General features: G+C 38.1%; 1 protein-coding gene across 20 annotated transcripts in view; it reads left to right on the forward strand.

The window, feature by feature from the left end:
• LOC107320384 (ankyrin repeat and KH domain-containing protein 1) overlaps positions 1-19,401 on the forward strand; it is a 97,435-nt gene that overhangs the window by 31,258 nt on the left and 46,776 nt on the right. For 16 of the 20 annotated variants that reach the window (XM_015876170.2, XM_015876164.2, XM_015876167.2 and 13 more), the window contains exons 4-11: positions 116-263; positions 985-1,132; positions 1,846-2,079; positions 3,624-3,718; positions 6,724-6,961; positions 7,185-7,376; positions 9,445-9,554; positions 13,953-14,012. In XM_015876170.2, the coding sequence (XP_015731656.1) occupies positions 116-263; positions 985-1,132; positions 1,846-2,079; positions 3,624-3,718; positions 6,724-6,961; positions 7,185-7,376; positions 9,445-9,554; positions 13,953-14,012 (1,225 nt within the window). Of the gene's footprint in view, positions 1-115; positions 264-984; positions 1,133-1,845; positions 2,080-3,623; positions 3,719-6,723; positions 6,962-7,184; positions 7,377-9,444; positions 9,555-13,952; positions 14,045-19,401 lie in introns of those variants that run through there. The other 4 variants (XM_015876182.2, XM_015876183.2, XM_015876171.1 and 1 more) reach the window with 2 other exon arrangements.

Raw genomic sequence — 19,401 nt, forward strand, 5'->3', positions numbered from 1 at the left:
AGCTATATTTTCTTAGAATATGTCTTGAATTCTTAGGACTTCTTCCATGCATAAGAAAGCTGCCCCTTATTGCATCTCTTTCTTGTACTTATTCTGCCTTAAATGATTTTTCCAGTCGCAGTTTGGCAGAAGCATGCTCAGATGGGGATGTAAATGCTGTCCGGAAGCTGCTGGATGAAGGAAGAAGTGTAAATGAACATACTGAAGAAGGGGAGAGTCTCCTTTGCTTGGCCTGTTCAGCTGGATATTACGAATTGGCACAAGTAAGTAACAAATACAGTTGCAACTAAACCTTTGTGAAACATTGTTGAAGGGATTTCTTTGATAGCTGAACACCTTAACTGTCATGATTGAAACAGATTTTATAATTCAAAAGGCATAATAGTTAAGACAGCTTAATGTGAGCATGCAGCTATTGGTCGTCTTTTTAATATAAAATGCTATCAGCATTGAATTAGTTTGGGTTGATATCTGGCTTTTATATGTGTGTATTCAAGAGCAGAATGTGTCCTTTTGGTTTAATTTCGGTTTAAGTGACAATTCTCAGAAAGTGACCGGGTTCATGTTTATTGTGCTGACAGCTGCATGGGGGACAACTGTTTACCTGTGAGCTTGACCTAATGTGGGCTGTAGTCATTAATGCAAACTTAGATCTTATCTGCTGTCATTTTGGTTAGTGAATTGCTCTGTGACATTTGAAAATGTCAGTACTGTGCTGTAACTTAATGTTGAATAAATGTACTTAATAAATGTAACTTAATAATGAGTAAATGTAGAAAAATAGTGTTACCTCAAGCAGAGCACAGTACAGGTGGATAATTATATGTGATCCTGAGGAGTACTGTTGTGTTTTACTGCTGTGGGTATTTTAATGTAAGGGGATGTCATGACTGACTGGAGAGTCATAGTTAAGCTCCACTGAACTAGAATCAAAATGTCACTGCTGGAATTTATTCATTCTAATAGTGAACTTCTTTTCTTTAGGTGCTACTAGCAATGCATGCAAATGTTGAAGATCGAGGGAATAAAGGAGACATAACTCCCTTAATGGCAGCTGCCAGCGGGGGCTATGTAGATATTGTTAAACTTCTCCTCGTTCATTGTGCAGATGTCAATGCTCAGTCTTCAACAGGTAACTGGAAAGCAGGAACTGAAAAAATGAACAAAACTAGAGCATAAACCAAGTGTTGCTGTTCTGATCATGAGTGTTTTTGCTGATATTTTTGCTTAAAGTACACACAACAGGAGTGACTAAGAGTAGGCTACATACATACTGAACGTGGTTAATAATAGTCAGATGAGGCTCCAATGATGGCTTTTAATGTTAACTGTAGTGGAAAGCACTGTTCCTCAGAAGTCTACTGTGGTATTAAATGACCAGAAAGATGCATCAAGTTCAGTTTTTCTCATTTGTACAATCCAGAGCTGTCCCACAGGCTTCTTATTGGATATGTCTGATCAAGACCAGTTACTTTGGTCTGTTGCATTTTACCAAAGTATAACAGTTCTTTAAGCATTGAGTGTTGTCCACATTGCTGATGCTTGACCACAACCTGACTAACCTTGCTGAGAGTATTAACCTGCGTTTTGATTATTTTTAAGATGGAATTAATTTTTTTTTTAAGTAGGTAGCATTCTTTTTTTTTTCTTGATATTTAGTTGTATTAAGTGAAACTTTTCTTAGAATTGACAGTAAAATTTAAAATGTGAGCCACTGTGATTGTCATTTTCAGAATCAGAGTTTTAAACTTCATTTTTAAACTTTCATTTTTTCGTCTAACTTCATTTTATGTATCAGGAGTGGGAAGTGGAGAGGACTTACATGTAACTTCTTCTTCTCTGCAGGGAACACAGCGCTCACTTATGCTTGTGCTGGGGGCTTTGTTGACATAGTGAAGGTGCTATTGAAAGCAGGTGCTAATATAGAAGACCATAATGAGAATGGGCATACCCCCTTAATGGAAGCAGCCAGTGCAGGTCATGTTGAGGTTGCAAGAGTATTGCTGGAATATGGTGCAGGAATCAATACTCACTCCAACGAGTTCAAAGAAAGTGCACTTACACTTGCATGCTACAAAGGTATTGTCTCGTATGTTGTTTTGTGTTTTTGTTGATGAAATTTATTTCTGGGTTTTATCTAGCTTTAACTTCCAGCCAAACTTTTGGTCCGGTACTTTCTTAACTGTTTAAAATTGATGTCAGGAAATATTCTTCCTTGGTGTAGTGGTCTGCTTGTATTCAAATGTGGTGGACATATGCGGCATGCTGGAGCTGAAACCTTGTGAATGGCTATGTCCAAACTTGTGCTTTGATGCAGCACCACTTTCTCTCCTTCCACTACTGCATTCACCGTTTCATTCAGATTCTCCTCACCAACTACCAGCAAGTTTTGAAAACATCTCAGTTAGTTGTTAGGAAAATGCTGTTAGATAGGCTTTTTATGTAATAATTGGTGGGGGTAAAATGCTAGTATTAGTATGGAATACTCTTTCTGTAGTGTAAATTTTGGAGGATGTTTTTGAATTATGTATTATGACCTCTTATGGACTTATTTTGCAGTTCAAAGTTTCTACGTAAAATATCTTAGTGCCAGAGTTATCCAATGGACTACCAACCAAATTATTTTCCTTTGTAGGAAAATAAATTAAAAACCATACATAACATTTTCATCAACTGTTTTCCCCTGATAGAAGCTGTAAGCATGCAGATTCTTGTCAAAGTAGTTTACATTTTGCCTCTGCAGACAGAATAGGAGGATGAAAGTTATTTGTAGTCCATCAGAAGGCTTGGATCTGACTCTGTCATGGATATTCTCCAGCATATAGTTGTTCTTAATGAGAATTTTCAGTAAGAGCACTTTTGGATATGTTTAAAGGAATTTTTCTCTTTCTTTCATTGTAAATTAGTAGGAGTGATGTGATGCAACATCTTCGCTGACTGGGGATTTCCTGTGTCATCTTTCGCAAGACAATTAAGCTTCATTGCTTTTTTATGAATTTGTGTAAAGCAAAATCTGGCTTTGAAGGATAAGATTTATCTACCTATTGGGATGATGAAATGTATAACTTGTAAGGGACACATTCTAGAACAACAGAAGCCACAATAGATTTGAGTTAAAAACATGTTTCGCTAAAGTTCAATAGAAGTTTTTAAAAATATATTGCATATATGTACATTTTATCATACTGTGTTCCTCAAATTTTCAGAAATATTCCCAAGAGCTATGAATAAAAGGCTTGAAGCTCAGATCCACATGGGCCTATTTTTGAAGATAGGTAGTTCCCCTTCCAAAACTAATGCTGCTTTGCTTAAATGATATGTCAGTATTCTGTTGAATAAGGAACTACACAGACTGTTATAAGTTAAAGTCACAAGGAAATGTTCCTACTGTATAAATTAGAGGCCTATTTTAATTTCATAGTTGATGTCATTGAAAAAAACAGTCTTATGGCTGACCGTTCTCCTTTGCTTGTTGTAAAACTTAGAGTGGACTTATGACTTGTAACTTCTGAGTTTCTAATAGTAAGCTATGAAAATCTAAATGATTTCGTTAACATATTGTCTGTAGTACTAAAGGTTTTTGCAGTTAAATGCTTACTTATTTTTACCTGTTTCATTTGAAGGCCATTTAGATATGGTTCGTTTTTTGCTTGAAGCTGGAGCTGATCAAGAACATAAAACAGATGAGATGCACACAGCGCTAATGGAGGCCTGCATGGTAAATAGCCTTTATCTTTTCTGCTGCTTCTTCTTCAGTGAGAGAGAAATAGAAGAGATGATAAAATAAATGAAATGAGCTGTTGATAACAATTAGGGTTTGGGTCTGCAAGTGAGTGTTTCAGTTTCTGCTGTAGCCATGGACTCATAGAACCATTGGGACTCAAAGGGACCACTCAAAGGGAGATCAACTCCAGACCAACCCCCCTAGTTTCCTGTCTTTGTCTTTATAAATTAGACATCAGAGATCATCATGGTGTATGCCTTCTAGAAGTGCACTGAACTGAAGGTGTTGCAATTATCCCTTTGCCAGTACAGGAGTCAAGTGTATTGTGCGTAGACAGAGTTTATTCTAGATTTCTGTAACTGGTGCCGTGAGTTTTTGTTTTCTAAATTAAAGAAAATGGGAGAAAATTAATTCAGTTCTTAGTTCCTTGCTTTCATAGGTAGCATAGAAAATGGAGGAAAAAAAAATTACCTTGAGTAGGCCACAACCTTTAGAGGAAAGTGCAGTATTCCAGTAGTCTTCTGAGAGCAGTAGGATCAACTGTTCTACTGCAGCTGTGAGGATGAGGCCAGTGACAAAGATCAGGTTATAATGTCTTGTGTTGAAGTCTTCTGCTGATAATGCACTGGGTGTCACCTGAAGGAGACTGCAGCATTTCAACATGCTCACTTTACTTTCATCGTGATAGTCTAAACAGTGGGTTGACTTGTGGGCTATGAGTAGTCACTCTTGCAAGATAAGTTGTGTGGATGGCTGTGTTGTAATTTTTGAGTTTTTCAGACCAGTTTGCATCACAGTACATGTATTTAATCTTAAAAGCAGTAGGGAGGAAACTGACCCTTTGAAATCCTAATTGCAAGAATTAGTGATTAAGTTTTTTCCTTGTTGTTGTCTTCTGGCTACACTTGTAGAGAAGGGAGCCATTCTGGCAAATTATTGTAATTTATGCCAGTCTTCACAGGTTTTTAGCCGTGTATTCTGTAAAGAAATACAGGGAACTGGTGTGACTGTTTTTTGTCCAGCAGTTATATTGTATGTGCCTTTGTTGGGGTACTGTGTTCTTATAAAGTTGGTGTGCTACACCTAAGGTAATATCTTTAGTTAGAGGGGTTTGTTGCTTGCTTTTGGGCAGCTTCTCTGAGAACAGCAGCCTATCCTTAGGTTGCTGTTAATGTCATATTGCGTACTACCTGCTTCATGGTTGACTTAATAAAGGCAAGCACTGTCAGGAGCTGCCTCTTTGATATCCTCCTTTCCCCCCTTTCTATCACTGTCTTAGTGGTTTGAATTACTGACTGACAATTCTGATGAGATCAGAATGGGGAAGTAGGAGTTCACCTGAGGTTACTGTTTTTAATGGATAAGTTCATTAGTTTTGAGAACTGGGAGTAGTTATACATAGGAACTTCACTTTACAATTCTGCCAAGGTGTTTGTGCCCTAGCCTGAACAAATCTGTGTTTAACTTTGGGCAGAGACATGTTCTAATATCTCTTTTGCCTGTTAGTGTAGTCCAAGTTCATTTCAGTTTCCTTCCAAGAAAACAGTATAAATACATATACTTTTTACTGCTGAAATTGGCCCTTTTCTTGGTTTTCATTGAGAAGAAGTATTTTCATACTTCTGTAGGAAAACCTACCAGCAGGTGTTGGGAGCTAGTTTGAAGAAATAATACTGATCGGAGGCCAAATCCCAGGAGAACCACTGTGTCAGGACACAGAGCTTTGTGAGCATTGCAAAATCATCAGATCTGTCTGACAAATTTTTTTTTTCCTTCCAGAAGAATCTCATTTCTTTGGATGGTAAATAGAGTGATCAAGGTGATGCACTTACTACCTAAGCATCTGCAAGGCAGCAAGTATCTCTGAGATACACAAGCGGCATGCCTCAATTCAATTTCTCACTTTGGAGTTCCCTTTTTTGTCCTTAAGTTATCCTGTTACTTGTGTATGCTTGAGAAAGATCTAGTTTGAAATGTTTTTAGGGTCTATTCAGAGGACTCCTGTATCTCACTGAGCCCTGTTTTCATTACTAGGGACTTTTAGCAGTGTAGTTCATAATCAGTTTCAGTTTAGCAATTTCTTTTCTGTGTTCCAAAAGTTTGGATCCCGTTTTAATAAACGGGAGAGGAAAATATATATATTAATAATATGAGAGAAAAAAACATAAGGATGTTTCTTGTTTCCAGATGCCAAAACTTATTTGCATTTACCTGTTCTCAAAGGTATTGTGGGTTTTTACAAACCATGCCTTTAAAACATACATTTTTGGTTTTGGGGCTCTTCCAAGGAACTTTGAGGAGTTTAATAATAGTTTCTTGAGAATCTAACAACTACATTTGTTTCTTTTGATTGGTAAGTCTCAAACAGACTAATATGGCAGTCTTAAATCTCTTTGTTTTGTAGCAAAGATCAGTTCACCGCAGGGTACTTTTCTCTGTCTTTAAGTTTTATTTCAATCTTTCTCTCTCCTTTTAAACTACCTAGATGTAACCCACTTCAGTTCTCATGCAGGTATCTTTCTAGGATACAGAAACTGACAGTTCAATTTTTTATTTTTTTTTTAATTTTTATTTTTTTTTGTCTGTAGAAGCAATGAATCAACTATAGAGAGAAAAATCTTTTTTTCTGCTGCTTGTTTTAAGGTTTAGTCATGTGGTGTGTTTATTTGTGGAACTTGTTTGTTATCTATGTTACTTTGACACCATGGGTATTTTTCTGGGTATTTAAGAATCCCTTACCTCACAACACTTCCCCATCTCTACCCAAGAAAGAAAGAGGAGAAAAAAAAATCTAGCTCTCTTGTCGTCCATTTAAATGTAAAATAAGTGTAGGTGAAAATCTAAATATCAGTTTAATCCAAATGTTATAGTAATTGTCATAAACTGAACTATCATAAATAAGACTCCTCAAAATCATTTTCAGACCTAATGCAATGGTAGTTGCAATTACTGCATTAAATGGCTTTTGCTAGTTTCTGAGTTTTGTCTCTGTTTTGTAGGATGGACATGTGGAAGTAGCACGCTTACTTTTAGACAGTGGTGCTCAAGTGAATATGCCTGCAGATTCATTTGAATCTCCCCTCACTCTGGCTGCTTGTGGTGGACATGTGGAGTTAGCAGCTCTCCTGATAGAAAGGGGAGCTAACCTGGAGGAAGTCAATGATGAAGGCTATACTCCTTTAATGGAAGCTGCACGTGAAGGCCATGAGGAAATGGTGGCATTATTACTGGCACAAGGTGAGAGCACTGTTGTTTCTTTAGCATTCATTATAAAGCATGTGGTGTTGACTGTTCCCTGCTAAGTGTTCTGCACAAATTCCTCTTACTCAGTACGTGGTTATCACTGCTTGTTGCTGTTACTGCAGAGCAAAGCTAGAACACCTAAGCTGCAGAGGTAATGAGCATTCACCTTTCTACCCTGTCTCTGGTCAGTTAGAATAACAGCTGTTTTGTTTCCCAGGGGCAAATATAAATGCGCAGACTGAAGAAACGCAGGAGACAGCTCTTACTCTGGCATGCTGTGGTGGGTTTTCTGAAGTAGCTGACTTCCTCATTAAGGCAGGAGCTGATATAGAACTTGGTTGTTCAACACCTTTGATGGAAGCTGCTCAAGAGGGTCATCTTGAACTGGTGAAATACTTGCTGGCAGCAGGTATGTGTCCAATACAAATCTTTAGCTCACAGACATTGTGGAATAGATGATCTATATGATTTAGAAGATGCTTTGGCTTAATGGCAGGTAATGTAGCATAAAGCTATCCACAGAGATTTAAAAGAACAAACAACAATGCAACTTTCCCTGTGAGGACAGGATGAGAGTTCAGGATGTTCAGTCTGGAGAAGAGAAAAGGGTTCTGGGAGATGTGAGTGTGGCCTTTTGGACTCCTTAGAAGGGTCTGTTGTGGTAGGGCAAGGGAAAAATAGTTTTAAACTATAAGAGGGGAGATTTCGACTGGGTATTTATTAAAAATTAAAAAAAATGTTTTTCAAATAAGAGCTGTGAAGCGCTTGAACAGGTTGTTCAGAGACATGGTGGATGCTCTATCCTTGGGGACATTTGAGGTCAGGCTGGTTGGGGCTCTAAGCACCTGAAAGACTTGTGAGTGCCCTCGTTCACTGCAGAGGTGTTGAACCAGATGACCTTTAAGGATCCCTTCCAACTCAAATGATTCTAGTCAATGATATGTTCCTCCTTAGCATTGCCTGATACTGTTAAGAGGAACATGCCTTACGGAACAGTGGTTAATGTTGCATTTATAAGAAATACCAATGCTTATTAGGAAAATTGTTCCTAGTATTTAGGGCAAAATTTTAATATAAATGCTTGTTTTTATATGCTACTCCTGTGTTGACTGTGCCAAACTTTCAACATGCAAATAATCTCTTTGAATAAGCAGTGCATTTGAAATTGCGCCTTGATAAAGAGCACAAAAGGCAGATTTCTGGAATGCGCTAAACTTCTTCATTATAAAATGCTGTAAAATTTTAATCTTATGTGAGTTTTATGGGAACAAAATGATGCTATCAGTTTAAAGCTGGTAGAGGCTAAAGTGCAATAATTAAAACAAGAAGTAAAAGGAGCTGTTATTTCAGAATCTTCCTTGTAATGGCAAGTAATGTATTCAATCACTCTTTTCTAAGAATAAGCATAAAATTTGCTGAGTTTGTAATTCTAAAAAGTAACGTGTCTCTTTTTGCAGTGATACCAGCAGGTGACACCAATTGCTAGCTCTCTTGAAGCTCTGCTTACACTGCACTTACACCATGTACACTGATGTATAGTGACAATAATGCGAAGATTGTACAAGAGAGGTGGTGATAAGTATCCAAAAGGTTATTTAAAGGAAAGACTCACCCAATAGAGGCCTTCAGTCTGCTGGAAAACACTGAAGCAATCTCAAAGAGATGCTGCTTCAGTGGTGGTCAGCCCTTAAATGGGGCCTTGAGGAGGTGGAGTCATCTCCACCCCTTCTGGGAGCACAGCTGAATTATCCTCACCTGTGCTCCCACAGCTGACCCAAAATTTGCCTCAGCTGATTAATCAGAGCTTCAGGCTTTTATTGCCAATTTCCCATACGCTCCAATAGTGTAGAAGTTAATAGAGGAGCCTTGTTTTGGCATTAGTTAGTTTCTAAATACCTCTAAATAATTAAGAAATTGGGTGATAGCATTCACCTTTTTAGGAGACCAGTGCATAAGATAATTTTCAGGTAGAAGTACATGAAGCTAATTTAATTATTTCACTAAAATGGTTTTAAAGAAAATTATTTTAAAGAGCAGGGAAGGAATGAAATTTGTAGAAGTATACAATCTGCAACATAAATGTGTTTCACTGAATAAGCATTAAATGTGGCTTTCCTTGGCATGCAACTATCTGTCAGACGGATAGCCTGGACAACCATCTGGATTCAGAATTCATAGGTAGAAGTGACATTTCTAGTGCTGTAGGGGAAGAATTAGGAGCAAGTAAACATATAGGTTTGAGTGCTTAGACTGTCAGTCAAGTCTGTTTTAAGCCTTGGCTTGTCCCATCTTCTCATAGTATTTTCACAGTGAGAGCAATTTTTTAACTGTTAAGTGTGATGCTTGTAGGCTGTGGAAGCTGTTGGCCATTGGGATTTAGCTGCTGTCATGGATAAATAGCACCTTGATTTTAGTCTTTGTCTGAAATGCTTGGTAAGGTGATGTCCAGTAAGAAAAAAATAACGTTATGTTTCTAGGAGCTAACGTTCATGCCACCACAGCAACGGGAGATACAGCATTGACATATGCGTGTGAAAATGGCCATACCGATGTTGCGGATGTGTTGCTTCAAGCTGGTGCTGATTTGGTAAGGCTTCTGCTACATCTTGTGGAGAAAATCTTGGGTTTCAGACTTAATGCCAGAGCTTATGTGCCTGTAGTGCAGAAAGAGGATTCAAAAAATTGAGATTCTTATACGGGTGTAAAAAGAGGTAGGAAAACTTGAGAAGCTTGTGTATTCCGCTTGGTCTAAAAAGCGAAATTCTTATTAACTATTGATCCCTTAGGTGAAAAATTTTAGCTGCTGCTTATATTTGTGGCAGTTAATTTCAGTACGTTCCCTATATTTTATTATTTGGCAGGATCCATTTCTGCATTACCTTTGCTTTTCATGCAACTTGTTTTTCCTAAACAACTTGTGATTTACAGTTTTTGTTCCACAGCCATGAAATTAAAATGTTTTATTACTAGGAGCTATTCATACTCTCCTGTTAGTATTTAAGACATACACACACACACACACACACACACACACATATATATAATTTCAAAAGTTAAACTAAGTACCTCTAAAATGACTTGCACAGCATGGTCTCTTTTATTTGTTCCAGAAGTCTTTTATCTTTTTCTGTATATTGTTTTCGTAGCGTTTTTGTTCTATGATGCTTTTAACCATTAACTATTTTTTTTTTCATCTAGTTGTTTTCACTTTTCTGTTCTGCAGTGAGTGTTAAAACTGCTTCTCCATCAGCTACAGGTGGTTTTCTGACTTTTAAGTAGGAAAAGCAAATGATACCTTAGTATATTAGTGTTCAAGGAGACAGAACTATTCTCCTTTTCTTTTTCCACAGGCTGCTTTTCTGTTGGTTTTTATTCTTTGTTTTGTCTTGTTGCAAGTCTTTCATTATTCAAAATTCACACTGACTAATGTTAATAAACGAATGCTGTAACTGTGAATAATACTTTTGCTCTTCTTTGTGAGGATTCTTCTTTCAGGCCTTACTAATTTATCTGCAGGAAAGTTTTAGTTCATAATTATCTGTTCCTACCAGGAAAAATAGAGTTTTAGTAAAATAAAAATTGCTGTCAGTGGTAATTGGCTGTAGCCTATCCAAATATTTGCTTATTATGGGAGCATTGATTTGCACGTGAAAAGGCTTGCCATGTGGTCTCCTATTTTTCGAATATCTCACATTAAGTAACAATCATAAACTTAAAAGCAAATTAGAGTCTATAGCATAGATATGTTAAGCTGCAGTAATTCTGTCTTGAGAGGGAGGGAAGATGTTTCAACAGCCATGTGATGAAGCTATAGTCATATCTGAATGGTGAAGCTGAAAACTGCTTAGAACATGGAAATACCTGAAGAACTGCCATCATACTTACAGTAGATGCTTCAAATTTTAAACAGTTTCCTTCAGTTCTCTTCATTGCTTTGCTTTTTTAGAAGCTGTAAACTGTTTTGCATAAATCTACTGTGTAATGGTTCTGAGATGGATTTCATAACTGTGTGTTACCTTACAGCTGGAATATGAAATACGTTCTTTGGCAGTAGTGTAGATTATTGTTCTAGATTTCAGTGTTCATTAATGCTGTTTTAGATTAGATGATTTCACCAGATTGTCACAGGATGTCTGGCGAATTGCAGTGGGGAATTGCACACAGATCTAGAATGTTGCTGCTCTGTCTGTCTTCAATTTGTGTAGTTAACTTTGCTTTATTTTTATTGTTTGTAATACTGCAGGTGAAAATACATTTTCAGTTCCTTTTTTTTCTCTCCTTTTTCATGCTGTGACTAGTATTTCCTGAGATGGCTTTCATTAGTACCTCATTGTTTTCTAGAATCCAGTTTTTCGCTGGGGTTTATATCACAGATGCTGAGGATGTTGGGAGATTGGCCTTGTGTTCCTTTCTGAGGAAAGTACTGATTAAATGTGTACAGTAAAAGAAAGCAAGGCTGAGGACTGGTATTGGAATGCTAGGAGAAAGGGCTGTCATTGAACCCATCTGCACTGCGTTGCAATGGACCTGGAGATTTGTTCACTTGGGGCTGCACCCCATGTCTGTAAGATTTTGGGGTGGTGTGTGTGTACTGGACACCCCTGGGCTATGGGGTGAGCTTTTGAAGTTCATGGTACAAAGGCCTTGGAGGTCTGTGGACACTATCTTTGCCATCATGTCATCCAAACTGCCCATTCGAAATGGTCTCTGATGCACACTTGTTCAGGACAAGGCCAGACCTGTGCCGGGGCGGCTGCTCAGGAAGAAGTGGTGTGAAAATTGTGGATCCCAGCCATGAGCTCATTTCCTAGCCCTGTTTTATTTACCCACGGAGGTGTAGTCAATGCTGAGTTTTGTTGTTGATATAAGTTGTTTCATGAGCCTTCTGCATTCCATGTATTATTTATTTCTCACCAGGAAGGCAAGGAACACCACTGTGGAGACCTTTTCTCTGGTTCTAGATTGAGGAAAGAAAGTTGCTTGTCTCTTTCTTCCCAAATGTTCTTAAATTAAAGGGCAGTAAACACTGTCCATCAAGCTCTGTTACAGTCACTTCTCCCATTTCTTCCCGATACAGAACCTCTACCTCTGCTTTAAGACCTCAGATCTCTTTTAGCTTCTCAAGCCTCTTAGTTTCTCAGAGGTCAGGACTGTGTGGGATTCAAGGTGGAGGCTTTGGGGCTGCAGTTCTGAGGAGGATCCTCTTTAAGGCTGCACTGATCATATTGGCAGAAAGCCGATAATGTTTTTCAGGCAGCTTCCTCTACTGTGCTCGCAGGAAACAGAAGTCTTCCAACATTGCTGAAGTCACGCACCCCAGCTTCTTAACTGACTTCTGTGTGTTGCTCATGTATAGTGGTGTTTTATCAATCTGGAAATAGAATCCTGAGCCAAAATTTGGCTACAGATTTCTTGACGGGACAAAACATCTACTTGAGATTTTCTGATTATTAGGAGTAAAACATTGGAGATTAGAACTCTGGAATATGATTAACTAAAACACTTTATTTAAGCAATACTGTGGCTTATTAGCTTCACTGAAAAAAATAATCAATGCTTCAGTAATAGTTATTTACCTGTATGACATGATTTTTGAAATCTCATAGGTGAGAAGTGTTTTTCTTATGAGAGATGTAACTTTTTCTGAAGTATCTAGCAGATCTCTTGCACAGGCTCTGTGCTGAAGGGAAGACGTGCAGGTTCCTTCAGAAACTGTGCTAAGATCTATAAAGGTCAGAAAGATAGTTGTTGAGCCTTAATGAGGTGTAATGCTCTGCTTTTAAGTATGGGAACTTGAGCTTATCTCCTTTTTTAAAACAAGACAGCTCTTGACAAAGTTGTTACATCTTTGCTTCTTCCGATATAGCTGGAAACAAAACAGATGTTCTTTTTTGGACACTGAGAATATTCCAGCTTTTCAGAGCTGTGAAATATGGGGTAGGGAAGGAGTTTTGAGTTAGGATTTTTTGATCCGGACTGCCTTGCTCCTTTACTTGAGGCTCTGTTACACAGGGGCGTCGACACAGTGATGGAGATTTTCTTCCTAGTACAAAAAATGTAGGCTTCTTTATGCTGAAGGTGAGAGATGGGAGAGAAGCTCTGAGGGCAGCTTCATCTTTCCATGCTTGTTATTTTAGCATGTTTTTTTAAATTGTGTGCAGTTTCTTAAGACTACACCTGGCATCCCTGTAACTCCAATTGCAAAAAAAAAAAAATTAGAAAAATAAAAATAAAAAGCATGCTGAATTACCTCTTGACCCTTCCCCTACGACAAAAATGTTTTTACAGATTCTCATGTCATTATAGGGATTGTTACTTTGCCTTCATCTGATCACAAATTAACATTACTTACAGGAATGTGACTGCTTAGTTAGAAACTCACTGTCTTATATGTGTGTGACACATTGTGTGATGTAGTATAAGTAAAGCAGTATTTAAATACCTACAAGAGTAGCCAATACTTGAAGGATTTGAATGAAACCATAATTGAAAGAGCTATGTTTTTGTTAGAGTGAGGGATGAGTTTCTGTACTGTTTCTTGAACCACCATGGATTGTTGTGGGTCAGGGATTTTAGGTTTATGTTTGGACCTCAATTTTATAAAAATAAAGGGAAAGACAGTAAGAACACAGCAAGTTTTATTTTTATTTTTGCAGTGAACACCTTTTTTGATGCTGTATTTTGTAATTTCTGGGTGGTATGAAATACAATGAAATACTTCCTTTTGCCAGTAGTGAACAAAAATACATTTTGTATTTAACTAGATGCTATGCATAACCTTTGTGCTGTCTTCATGAATGACTTGCAGTAGAAGTCTCAACTGGCGAGGGCTGCTTGCTTGGATTTACCTTTGTGCTTGTCCAGCAAAGCAGAGTATTCTGCTGGTGGATCTGTTCCATTGAATTTCACATTCCAGGTCTTCATGACCAAGAATGACGTTTATTTGTAGAACAAGAGCCGTGAGTTCTTCTTTTTCCTTCCGCAGGACAAGCAGGAGGACTTAAAGAAGACTATATTCGAGGGCATAGAGACGGGCAAGCATCAGGTGAGGTTGGCCTTTGATGCTTGTAAGCTGCAGCTTCAGGATACATGCTGAAAAGATAAGCATGGCTTTAAGGCATTTAAATTTCTTAAAAAATTCTTCTCAGGATGTGGTGTATAGACTAGAAATGCCTTTTTTGTGCTGCATTTTCCCCTTCTGTTGGGTTTTCTGAAACCCTGTTTAAAAAAAACAGAAGTATCTCAACCTTTGTACAGGTAGCAGGTTATCTCATTGAGTCTATTAGCTCATGTAGCTGTGTTAAACTTGTTAAAACATTTGTTTTGCTTCTTTGGATTTTTACTTTGAACTAGCGGCCTAGTTGATTTCTTACCTGCCCCTGAATTATTAGTTTGCTTTGTGCCTTCAGGAGATTGTCTGGGGCAATTAGGTTTGGTGGCAGCTGGTATACTGTCTTTTGATAGGAGTTATATCTTGAAAATTAGTGGTATGGAACTGAGAACTGTACTGCTTGGTGTCTCTCATCATTAATTTTGTGTAAATCATTTTGCTTAAAACAACAAATTTAGCCATTAGTTGTTGGGCGTTGGAGTTCACTGAGAGAAGACACTGCTGTGGACTAGAGGCTCGTCAAAAAAATGAAGAGAGCAGTGAGGCTTTACTTCAAAAAGTTATTTTGTTCTGGGTCTTTTAAATAACATGTTACATTGGAAAGAAACTCAGGAAAAGTATCCTAGTGAATACTTGCAAACCAAAGAGAGTAGTTTTATTGAACTGAATTAAAATTTTTATAAAAGTGTAGCTAATCTTGGAAGTGAATAGAATGGGACTCGACTTGAAGTCATGAATTGAAGTATTATGAATGGTAATTATAAGGTGCTTTTGATGGCATTGCTTCAAACGCAATACTTAAGTACTGATTTATCTAGAAGAGAAATACTGCAGTCTGGATCATCATCTACTTTTGGGGTCACAGTGAAAAAGGTGCAAGTAATGTAAACTCTTGCTTAATTTGGGGAATTCTCTCATGTTCCTTTCTCTTCCTACGTGGTACTCAAAGCAGAAAATTACGCTCAAGTTTTCTTTCTGTTCAGATTGAACTAGCCATTCTCTGCATGATGTAGTCTCCTGCTGTTCTGGTCATGGCTGACACGTGGTTTTTTTATTACCTCTTTCCAATATGCTAATTACAGAATTTGTCAGGAGTTGGTCAATGAAGAAAGGAAGCAGAATATAGTGATGACTACTGTAGCGTAGATAGCATGGAAAATTGTCCTTGGTGATATGTTCTTTGCTTGTTCTTGCCCTGATAAAATGAGTGTTTGCACTTCTTCCTTGTGTGAGCAGAAAGTACAAATACAGCAAAGCAGATGTGGGGTGTTGTTGGGCAACTTTTATGTTCTCTATTCTGATTGTGATCAAGTTTCTACTGCAGCATGAAAAAAAATCCTGAAATTTTTGTTCTTTACTCAGATAGTGGTGATGTGTTAGTACTGGCTGCCCAGTGAACTTGTGCAGCCTCTTCTCCACAGTCAAAGCACACAGCCCTCCTATTCAGCAGAGAGAAAGGGGGACATACAGAGGCGGGCACCCAGGATCTCATTTACACTTTTCCAAGCCTTGCAGCATTACAAGCAAAGAACATACAGAACAGCTCATAGAATAGCTCATCAGCCTCCCCATGCCGTCTGCTTCTCCAACCCAGACAACAGCACAGTGCTCTGGCCTGCAAGCTTTACAAAGTCTTTTCTTCCTGGAGGAAGCCATTGTTGGTTTCAGACAAGCAACACTTGGGTCCTAAAGGCATATATCTGGTGAGGATTTTACAGGAAAGGACCACAGTTCAGAATGGTAGCATGTTTTTATAGCTCTCAAATGTGTTACACCATTAAAGTCCTGCTACACTTTAACACCAGTTCTCAATAAGGAACTAAAAAAAGCCAAAAGAAAAAAGAGCTTTAACAAGAGAAGTGGTTGTCCCCCTCTACTCTGCCCTCAGGAAGCCCACATGGAGTATCACGTTCTAAGCCTAGGGAGCTGTTGGTGCAGGTTTATAAGAGGCCATGAAGATGCTCAGAGCATGTGTTCTATGAAGAAAGGCTGGCAGAGCTCAGTTTGTTCAGCCTGGAGAAGAAAAGGCTCTGGGGGAGACCTCACTGCGGCCTTTCATTACTTGAAGGGAGCTATGAGCAGAAGGGAAAATTGCTTTTTACATAGCCTAGTAGTGATAGGAGAAGGGGAAATAGTTTTAAGCTGAAAGAGTGGAAATTTACATTAGATATCAGTAGGAAATTTTTCACAGAGTGGTGTGGCACTGGTGCAGGCTGTTCATGGCAGCTATGGGTGCCCCGTCCCTGCAAGTGTCCAAGGCCAGGCTGCACGGGGCCCTGGGCTGCCTGGTCTGGTTGGGGGGGTGTACCCAGCCCATAACACAGGGTTGGAACTGGATGATCTTTAAGGTACCTTCCAATCCAAGGCATTGTATCATAATTGTGTGATTACTTTTAAAATGAGGATGTATCTTGACATCCATGTCTAAGCATTCAACAGTGAAATCTCTTAGTGATTGAGAAATTTGTTGCAAACAGTAGTAACTGAAATATTAAATTTGAATGGAATATAGAGTAGTCTTTCACTATCTTGAATTTAATTAAAAGGAAATAAAATAATTTTTTCTTTTTGTAATGCTTGCTGTTGTATCCATGGGTACTTTTGAAGTGTCTGAATTATTTGGGTAGTACTGCTCAGGTCTTGCTCAATCAGTAAGTATTATTTAATAGTTGTTTGCGTTCCTAGATGTCTAGTGGTGTCTGCAGCACTGGGGGTTTACTGTGGAAAAATACACTGACTTCTATTTTTGTCAGCAGCTGAGGTATAAAGTTATTTTATTTAACAGAGCTCATGAATGTGCTAGTAATTCTTGTATGTCATAAGAATGTATGTGCTAACATAATTACTTGTACATGTCATTATAAGTGACATGAAGACAATCCAGAAGCATGCATGCTTTGACAGCTAAGTCATGACCTAGGAGTATAATCTAATTATTTCCCAAAAAACTGAGGTAATTTCATCAGTAAGTCTGTAATGATTCCTATACGCCTGCATGTAATTGTATGTATGCTACTGTATTTTTTTTAATTTCTAATAAGCAAACATAGGAATCAGAGCAGTAACACAGAGTTAAAGATGTATTAAAACAATGGACTGTTCCTTAGGAAGTGGCAGGAGCAAAATGCATGGGAGAGAGGTAGTGTTACCTCCACAATGGCAAAGGATTAGTTTGTACTTGCTTTGTGGGGTCAGTGTCCTGTGTAAGATCCAGACTAGAGATCTTTCTCAGGTAGAAAAGTGGCCAGATACCCATTGCGGATTACAAGAACTGCACTAGGGAGCGCAGAGATGCAGAAGGCTAAGGCTCATCTACAACTAAAGTTTTCTTAAGATGCCAAGAACAGGAAGAATTATTTCTTGAGATATTTGAGCAGTAAGCGTAACCACAGGGAAGACACAGGTAATGCTGTTGAGGTAGAGATTCTCAATAGCTTTTGTCTCTGTCTCTACCAGCATAGCTGGACTACAGATCATGGGGCTGAGTAGCTACACCAATGTGCGTTGACTCACCAGTAGTGGTGGATGGGCTGGCACGCAGCCTCTGTCAGGGGGTTCAGCCCATGTAAATCAGAGCCACAAACAGATCCACTCCAGCGTGTGAAGAGAAGTGGTTGGCTTGTTGCAAGGCCACTATTTATAATATGGGTGTCTACTGTTTTGGCTTGCCTGGTCCATAGTGGGTGAAGAGGAATTGTCTTGGGCTGCATATAAAACACACATTACAGTCAATGAATATAGTTATCTTAATAAAAAATACATTACTTAAAAAAGAGAAAGAAAAGAGAGCTTCAGAAACACAAAACTATTGGGATAGTTTTAGCAAAACTAATGCATTGATATGTGGTTCAGTGGAAGTGGTTACCATCCTTAGTGAGTTCCCAAGATGTTCACCAGAACACTCTTCCTATGCTTTCTCCTTGAAAACAGTTATGCATAAATGTATATACTGTCAAAAAGTGATGGCATGAATAAGGTGTGATTGTGAAACAAGATTTTTTTTCCTCTGGTAAGACAGGTCTTATAAATATCTGATAGACATGATCAAATTTTTGAGTTCAGTATCTGATTGCAACTCTGTACAGAATCATAGAATCGCTCAGGTTGGAAAAGATCTTCAAGATCATAAAGTCCAACCTCAGCCTAACCATATACCCTAACTCCAACAACGCTCTGCTAAATGATGTCCCTGAGCATCACATCCAAGCAGTTTTTAAACACATCCAGGGATGGTGACTCAACCACCTCCCTGGGGAGCCTATTCCAGTGCTTTCTGTATAGAAGCTTTTCCTGATATCCGACATAAACCTCCACTGGTGCAATGTGAGTCAATGTAAAGTTAAGAAAATTGCTTTAATGTCATTTTCACTGCCATTTCTTCAGTGGCATTATGTTCTATTAGTCTACATTTGGTAGTCTTATTAAGAGTGGTTATTTTTCTGGCAATTTTATTCTGTTGGATATTTATTCGCCTGGATAATCTCTGCTAGGCTCCCTTTTCCCTTTGAAGTTTGGACCTCGTGTTTCTTTGAGGTCCCTTCCAGCTTGTGAAGTGTACAAACAGAAAGGTAACTTAAGGTAGAGGTTTGCCATCAATGCAAGCTATGTATCAAAGGATATGCAAGACTTTTCAAGAAACTAAGGGAAGTAGTTAATCTCTTCTGTCAAATATATTCTTGTCCTTTTATATTTGTAAATAGCCATATGACTCCCTGTCAGTACCAAATGTTAGCTTTTATACTTGGATGTGTGTGCTATACTAGGGTTAAATTACGCGTTTAGAGTTTGGCTTCCTGGATTTTAAATTAAAAAGGAAAACAACATAAAACCGCAACATATTTTCTATTGTTTCTGTTGCATTATCAATCAGACTGAATATGAAGAGTGTAAATTCAGACTCCCAGTAAGGTAGTATTCTCTTACCTTATTGCAATAGAATAGTTGATATGTGTTAGCATTCTTAAAGTGTTGATCATGTCCACCTAACAGGCAGATTTTTGACTCTAATTGCTCTAGTACAGCTGTCTTGAACCATATCTTTCCATTTGTAAAAGGCTTTTTAAAATCAGAAAATTGTTCTTATTGCTCTGTCCTTCTTTGTTATTTTGTACCATCTGTGAATATGAAATCTTCCATTTGTCATTCTTGTGTTTTCTTTTTGAGTCCTTTTATTCAGACTTTGTGACCTAAAAAGAAGTACATTTACTCATCAAAAAAAAGCAACAGAGGCAATTGTCTAATTTTTATTGCTGTTCATCTTCAGTGTCATATAAGGTTTTCTGCAGTTTGGACATTATTTCAATTCTGAAGTGTCAAATGCTGC

The sequence above is a fragment of the Coturnix japonica genome, chromosome 13 (genome assembly GCF_001577835.2).
Source record: "Coturnix japonica isolate 7356 chromosome 13, Coturnix japonica 2.1, whole genome shotgun sequence".
Classification (NCBI taxonomy): domain Eukaryota; kingdom Metazoa; phylum Chordata; class Aves; order Galliformes; family Phasianidae; genus Coturnix; species Coturnix japonica.